Source organism: Arachis hypogaea, chromosome 18 (genome assembly GCF_003086295.3).
Source record: "Arachis hypogaea cultivar Tifrunner chromosome 18, arahy.Tifrunner.gnm2.J5K5, whole genome shotgun sequence".
In the NCBI taxonomy this organism is placed as follows: domain Eukaryota; kingdom Viridiplantae; phylum Streptophyta; class Magnoliopsida; order Fabales; family Fabaceae; genus Arachis; species Arachis hypogaea.
Genome location: NC_092053.1, coordinates 51934652 through 51942664, shown reverse-complemented (window position 1 = coordinate 51942664; position 8013 = coordinate 51934652). Strand labels below are relative to the sequence as shown.

The window sequence follows — 8013 nt, the reverse complement described above, 5'->3', positions numbered from 1 at the left end:
GAGAATGGAAGTCTATGAGGGGTTATCCTCATGACTTCATCATTGGTGACCCCTCTCAAGGTGTAACAACAAGATCCTCTACCAAAAGGCAAACCGAACCTAGCAACTTTGCTCTCTTGTCACAAATGGAGCCCAACAATGTCAAACAAGCTCTTGAAGATCCATCTTGGGTCAAGGCCATGCAAGAGGAGCTTGCTCAATTTGACAAGAATGAGGTTTGGACACTAGTACCTCATCCGGATGGTAAGAAGATAACGGGTACTAAATGGGTTTTTAAAAATAAACTTGGTGAGGATGGACAAGTTGTTCGTAACAAGGCTAGATTAGTGGCCCAAGGTTACGATCAAGAAGAGGGTATAGATTTTGATGAGTCTTTTGCTCCGGTAGCTAGAATGGAAGCAATTAGGTTGCTTCTTGCCTATGCTTCCCATAAGGGTTTCAAAATGTTTCAAATGGATGTTAAATGTGCTTTCCTTAATGGCTTTATTGATAGAGAAGTGTATGTGGCACAACCCCCCAGTTTTGAACATAAAGATTTCCCAAATCATGTTTTTAAACTATCTAAGGCTCTTTATGGTCTTAGACAAGCTCCAAGAGCTTGGTATGAAAGGCTAAGTGCCTTCTTATTGCAAAATCATTTTCAAAGGGGTACCACCGACACTACTTTATTTATTAAAGCATCTAATGATGATATACTCCTTGTTCAAGTTTATGTTGATGATATTGTATTTGGATCGGCCAATGTATCCTTGTGTGAAGAGTTTGAAAAACTCATGACTAGTGAGTTTGAGATGAGTTTAATGGGAGAGCTTACTTTCTTTCTTGGCCTCCAAATTAAACAAACTCCTAGTGGTACCTTTATTCACCAAGGAAAGTATGCAAAAGAACTTATCAAAAAGTTTGGCCTAGAAAATTTCAAATCAATGGGTACACCAATGCATCCTAACACACAACTTGAAAAGGATGATGATGGCCAAGATGTGGATGAAACAAGGTATAGAGGAATGATAGGTTCACTCATGTACCTTACCTCCTCTAGACCGGATATTGTTCAAAGTGTGGGTGTATGCTCAAGATTTCAATCTCACCCAAAAGAATCACATCTTACGGCTGTTAAACGCATCATTAGATACATTAAGGGAACTTGTGATTATGGCTTGTGGTATCCTAAATCTGATGAATTTTGTGCAGTAGGGTTTTGTGATGCAGATTTTACGGGAGATAGAGTGGATAGACGGAGCACATCTGGCATGTGTTGCTTCCTTGGAAGCTCACTTAACATGTGGTCAAGCAAGAAGCAAGCCATAGTGGCTTTATCCACAGCTGAAGCAGAATACATTTCTGCATCTGCATGTTGCTATCAATTAATTTGGTTAAAAACACAATTAGAAGATTACAAATTAAAAATCAATAGTATACCCTTATTTTGTGATAATATGAGTGCTATAAACATTTCAAAAAATCTTGTTCTGCACTCAAGAACCAAGCACATTGAGATAAAATATCATTTCATTAGAGAACATGTGCAAAAGGGAACTATTGATATTCAATTTGTAAAATCCGAAGATCAACTTGCGGATATTTTCACTAAGCCTCTCTGTGAAGACAGATTCTGCACCTTGAGAAATAGTTTAGGAATGATAGAATTAAGTTCTGTTGAAAATTTGTGAATTTTTTTTATTCTGTTTGTTTTTGTCTCGTAGGAAATCAGGAGAAAAAATTGAGGACGTGATGAACTGGCACTGATACAGGGGGAGACAGATTCTGATGATCATGGGCCCAACCAATTTCTTTTACCCACTCCATGACTCTGGACCGTTTGAGTTCTTCATCATACTTTTTATTAAAAATAATAATAATAATAATAATTTTTGGAGATTATCACATCATATCTTAATAGGGGAGGATAGTAGAAAAAGAGAGTGACTGATCTAATGATACTCTGAATTTTCTGATGTTTATTGCCTGCCAATTTTATTTGATCTGATATGTTGGCTGAACTTTATGTTGCTGGAAATTTTTGCTTGATTGAATTGTTTGGCAGAAAATATTTTTGAACATGTTGAGTTTTGGTTACCTGTTGCTGTTGCTGAATGCTCTGTTATTTTGCTCTATGTGTATTTGACTCAGAGGAACTATTTTCATGTGTCTTGGATGACTGTACCAAACTTAACTCGATGCTGTTTTATTTTATGCTTGAATTATTATGGATTGCATTGCTTTATAGGGTCCCTCCTTGATGACAAAAGGGAAAGAAGAGAAAAAGGGCTGAATTGAAACTGTTATGTTTCATTAACTTGTTTTGCTTTGTTTTATGCTCTGATCTGGCTCTGTTTTGAGCACCCTGTGTTAGTGGATTAATTTCGAGTTGAACTTTGATTGTCATTTACTCAAATGCATGTGTGCTGACTGGACCATTATGTTTTGGTGAAAAATAAATATTCTGCCTTTTTGTATGTTGTTTTCATTTATTTTGCAAGCCCCCATTGATGACAAAAGGGAGAGAATTGGCTGAAAATTGAAATCATGAAAACAGGAAATGAAATCCGTGTGGATTTATGATTATCCTTGTTATAAATATTGTGTTTTGATGATATAATAATTGTGATGCATTTTTTTGAGTATATGGCTGCCTGGTTATTAATTGGTTGTTAACATGTATTCTTGTGATGGATTTATCTTGATGAATAAGCTTGCTACGAGTGGAATAGGAATGTTCTGATTCATCTTGGTAAACATGTTTGCTGAATACTTTTTTTGGCAGTTCCTTTAAGCATTGGGTTTGAAAATAAATGTTGAAAATTGCTGTGATCATGCCGTGATTAAAAATATTTTCTTACCATAAGTATGTTGCTCTGAGTTGATTTGAAAATATTTTTAAAACAGCAATTTATTTTCAAAGATATTGTTTGATTAACTATGTTGTGAGTTTGAGCAGAAAATCAATTTATGATATCAAATGAGTCTTGAATATCATCCAAATCTGCTCATAAATCAAGCATTTAGCATCATGTAATGAATATGCTAAATAACATTGTTACTTGAAGCTTGATTAAAATGTTACAGGTTGGTGCTTCCCTTGGTAACAATGGTATATATTAAGGGGGAGACATGTGATAACTTGAAAGGGGAAGAAATTCAAAATTCAAAGGGAGTACTCCTTACTCATTCTTAAATTTCTTTCCATTTCAATTTTAATAATGTTTGTTATCAAGGGGGAGATTGATGAGTTTGGAAAACTCCAATTTAATTTTGATGATGACCAAATATTATTGAAATATTTAATTATAAAATTATTAATTTGAATTTCATTAAACATATGTTGATTAATAATTTTGTTGTGCAGATTTTGTGTCGGGCCGAAAAAAAAAATAGCAAGCCCAATGTAGAAATAAAATTCAGCCTTGTGCAAAAATATATCTAAGAATATGTGGCTGAATTTTTTATTGTGATAGTTGAGTCAGATTTAATAGTGTAAGCCCAAATCAATTGTTGGTGCAAGACCAAATAGGTTGGTCCAAAATTAAAAAGGAAATGGAACCAAACGGTTAAGCTATTCTTTTATCATCATGGTGAAATCCAATTTTTATTGTATAGCTGCATGTTTCCACGGACACCAATCTCTCACTAAGGAATGGATTTCAAATTTATTCAATTGTGTTTAATGTCTTGGAAACATAAAAGAGAAAAAACAAAGTGATTTGATGGCATTGATGGAAGTCTACACGTTGCCACACAAAGCATGAAAAGTTGCACCTAATTTAATTTATCTTGATATCACTCATAGCTTTGCTTTTCTTTTCTCTTTCTCTACTCTTTCTCTTTCTCTCTTCGGTTATTACACAGAAAATATTGGTAGCCATGGAAGCAAAAATGAGCTACCGAAAGGAAGAGAAAGCAAGCCTAAAGACCATCACAATGATGGCAAGAAAACATACTAAAATAAAAATGAGCTGTGGCTAAGATTATCACTAAATATGGATAGATTTGGTGAGGTAATCTTGAGCTCTTCATGCTCAAAAAGGAAGAAGATAATTCGGCCAGCAAGGAGAAAATCTTGGAGGCATGGCTTGTCTTTGATTCTGCTCAACCACCACAGGAAGTAGCTAGAGTGGCGAAGTGATGGAAGAGGCAGAGATTGAAACAGATGAAGCCATCATCATCATGAAGCATCAAGGGCTAGAAATCCATCTTGGAGAGCAAGCCAAGGATGGAGAACTCGGATTGATGAAGAGTGATGACCAAGGAAGGACTAGAGGTAATTGCATGTTGGTTATTGCATGGTTATCTCTTCTCTCTCTGTGTGGCCGAACCGGTTTCTTGAAGGAAGAAGAAGTTGGCTTGGGTTTTTTGGCTTCAAGTATGGAGGCTTCTCTCTTCTATAAAAAGGGGGAACAACCACTGGTTGGAGCAAGGAGTTAGAAGTAAGCAGTGAGAGTGCAAGGCACAGGATTCTCAGAGCTACCTAAGCTTACAGATTTTCTTCTCCTTCAATGTATTCTGTTTTGTATTTTTCTGTTTAATTTTGTCATGTCTTGAGTCTCATGAAAAAAGGCAAACAGTGAGGTTTGTATGAAAAAGCCATAGAGCGGAAAAAGGCAGAGAGTGCAAAATTAAAAGAAAAAGCCATAGATGTCTTAGAGTTCCTTTGTTCATCTATGTTGTATTTCATGATTCTGTGGGAATCCCCTTGTAAGTTGGGTTAGCACTTTACAGTCTGTAATCAGGAAGATTATAGTGAAATTCTATCATGGTTGTGATGGAGACTGGATGTAGGCTGCACTGCACTTAGCAGCCGAACCAGGATATATCTGGGTGTAATTTTCTCTCTTCTCTACTCCATTTCTGTTTCTACTGCACAGAGGCTAGAACTGAAAATTATCTCATGCCAAGTGACGAGACAAAAAGAAAAATCTCGTGCCAAGTGACGAGACAAAAATAAAAGTCTCGTGGCTAGGGACGAGACAAAACTCAAAAAGTCTCCTGAAGTTAATTCAAAGGCCAACAAGTGTTACTAAGCAAAAAGGGGGCTAAGATTCAACTCCCTTCTCTTAGCCACTGAAACCATCAATTTTATTAGATAAACTTTTATTTACCTTTTATGGGTCGTTATTACAGAAACAATTGAAAAGTGAAGCAAGCAAACTTGTTATATGACCATTAGGTCCTCAAACCTACTCTGTTCCTAAGAAGTTCTTCCTCATCTCCATAAAAAACCCAAGGACCTTTTGCGAGTCAGGGAGAGACATGGAAACACTTTCCTTTTGCATGCACCTCTTCGCCCAAGCACAAATCTTAGGGAACTCTTCTTCCATTTTGAAGTTCCCAACAATCTCGTAGATTTTGAAAAAACTATAGTATGGAGCAAATGCTATGTCCACAAAATCAAACTTGTCTCCTCCAAAATAATCCTTGTCACCCAATTGCTCCTCCAACAATTTAAGGGCATCCAAGAATTCTTTCTCTGCAGATTCTTTTTCTTCTTTTGTCGCAAAAGCTAACTTCTTCTGAGCAGGGAAAACCTATTTGACATTGTGAGGATTAACACACTTGATATATTACATCATATAAATGCAAGAGATCTGTATGACAGACAAATTGCAAATGATAAGTATTAACACACTTTTTGCCTATTTTCACATAGATAGGATGTTTGCAAATTACGTAGTGATAGATCATGGATCAATCACGCAAGATTAAAATCATTATAAAAATAATTATAAACGTACAAAAAAAACAATACATTATTTAATAGACGAACACTTACATGCAGTGTAATCATGTAAAGTTAAAAGTGGTTAGATAATTTAACAGGTTTGACTAAATTATTATCTAACAATTCTCAACTATCAACTTCACACGGATACAACTATATGTACATTTTTACCTATTTAATATTATCCAAATTAAATGCAATTTCTACAAAATAAGATATAATTAGTCATTGCCAGATATTTTAGTTCGGTCAAATTTTTATTTGAATTGAATTAGTCTAGATATTTTGACTTGTGTGAATGGATTGAATATGATGCGTACCAAAAATCAAAATGAATAATGAAGATAAATCATTATTATGTTATATATATAGTGTAGGATGTTAATGCCTTTAGAAAAAAATAAGGACCCTAATACTCTTTAAATTTTAAAGTTTTTTTTTTTGGTGACTTTTAAATTTTAAAGTTTAAATCTTAAAATTAAAATCCTAAATTTTGAATTTAAATTTTAAATTCTAAAATTTAAATACTAAACCCTAAATTATAAACTTTAAATTTTAAATCTTAAATTTTAAACTCTAATTCCGAACCAATAATAATATAATAAATAAAGAGCTAAAATTTATTTAATTAACAATTAATACAATATTTTTTACTTAATAAAAAGTATTTACGAATTAGCCATAGTGCAACAATATAATGAAAAAAAAGGTACCTTCTTGTCAACATAGTCAGCCCAAAATCTAGCCTGAGCTCTTTGATAAGGATCAGAAGGCAACAAAGGAGATCTATCATTCCACACTTCATCAATATATTGAACAATATTTAGAGACTCGCAAATAGATTTCCCATTGTGGATAAGAACCGGTATTTTCTTGTGAACCGGGTTCATCTCAAGGAGAAGACTGCTCTTATTCCTCAGGTCTTCTTCTTTGTACTCATACTTAATACCCTTTTCAGCAAGTGTAATCCTTGCCCTCAAACCAAAAGGGCTCGACCAAAAATCAAGCAGAACCACCTCATCAATTGCCATATTGAAGAATATGAACAAATTTTAAGAATTGATCAATGTGAGAATAAGTAGAAGGGTTTTATTTCCACTTGCAAACACTACTAGTCTTAGGATGTTGATTTATAAAGGGAATTACTGTATGTATGTGAATGCATGGCGTGAACTTTGGAATATGAAATTGTATCTTTTATAAGTCAATGAGTGCTAATAATAACCAATAAGATGATAGATATGTCGGACTTTGCTACTGCTTCCACAGATAAAAATCTTCCGGCTCCTTTTGTATGTTTTGGTGTCCTGTTGTTACAATGCAAGATGGTAAATTCTATGATATCTATATATATATATATTCTATGCTAGGATTCTACAGTCAGTTGATTTTTCGAAGTTCTATGCTATGTTTTGGTTACTAAAACTTAAGAAATTAATTAAGGCTAATTCTTAGGTGTAGATTATATATATATATTCGTTAGATGAGTCTTTAAATGACATCTGTCTCCTGAAGGGACAAAGACTACCCTTGGTATAGACAGGGCAGCGTGGTTCAGGAAAAAATGGCCAGGCCCCTCGTATAAATTTTTTTTTTTTTATTGAAACAAAATAAGCTCAACACACTAATGTGGAGCAACTAAAGAACCACAAACAATTCGTAAAAGCCATAAAACTCCTGTTTCTTCCGGCAACACCATCAACCACCAAACGAATCACTCTCGGTCCATTCATTGTAGCTCTGAACCGTCTTTCTGATGACGAAATTCATACTTGTTTCCTGATTATTAAAATCCTAGCATTGCGTTCCACCCAAATGTTTCAGATCACTGCAAAGAACCCTGGTAACCATTTCTTCTGATCTTGTTTCCGCTTATATCTACCGGTCCACCGCTCAAATAATTCCCTTATGGTACCAGGAATAGACCACACCTCCCCAAACGACCTCAACCAACTGCACCACACCTGCCATGTTAGCTCACAGAGGAGAAATAAATGCTCCACCGACTCTATCTCCTTTTTACATAGTACACAAAGATTATCACTGGGCCTAATAACGCCTAGTCTACTTAACCTCTCCTTAGTATTCACTATACCAATAAGCACAAACCACCCAAAAATCTCAATTCTCGGCGGTACTACTCCTTTCCAAACTGCACTAGTGAAACTGTAGCTTGTTATCTCGTCCGACAGAGACTCCAATTGTAGGACCTGCACAACAGACTTGGTAGAAAAAACCCATTTTCTATCAAACTTCCACACCAAATTATCATCTTTACCATCTGACAACTTCACAGG

At 35.0% G+C, this 8013-nt stretch overlaps 1 protein-coding gene across 1 annotated transcript; it reads right to left on the bottom strand.

The window, feature by feature from the left end:
- Positions 1-4989: 4989 nt before the first annotated feature.
- Positions 4990-6871, bottom strand: LOC112773300 (probable glutathione S-transferase). Its single transcript, XM_025818381.3, has 2 exons — positions 6430-6871; positions 4990-5522 (listed from the first exon to the last, which is right to left on the bottom strand). Exons 1-2 carry the CDS (start codon positions 6745-6747, stop codon positions 5175-5177), a joined length of 666 nt encoding a protein of 221 aa, XP_025674166.1. The 5' UTR covers positions 6748-6871; the 3' UTR covers positions 4990-5174.
- Between the last annotated feature and the right edge of the window lie 1142 nt (positions 6872-8013).

Excerpts from the sequence above, each read along its gene's own strand:
- LOC112773300 (XM_025818381.3), bottom strand. The coding sequence starts at position 6,747 with ATGGCAATTGATGAGGTGGTTCTGCTTGATTTTTGGTCGAGCCCTTTT. Across the intron at positions 5,523-6,429 it reads CTGACTATGTTGACAAGAAG|GTTTTCCCTGCTCAGAAGAA; the intron begins GTACCTTTTTTT and ends AATGTCAAATAG.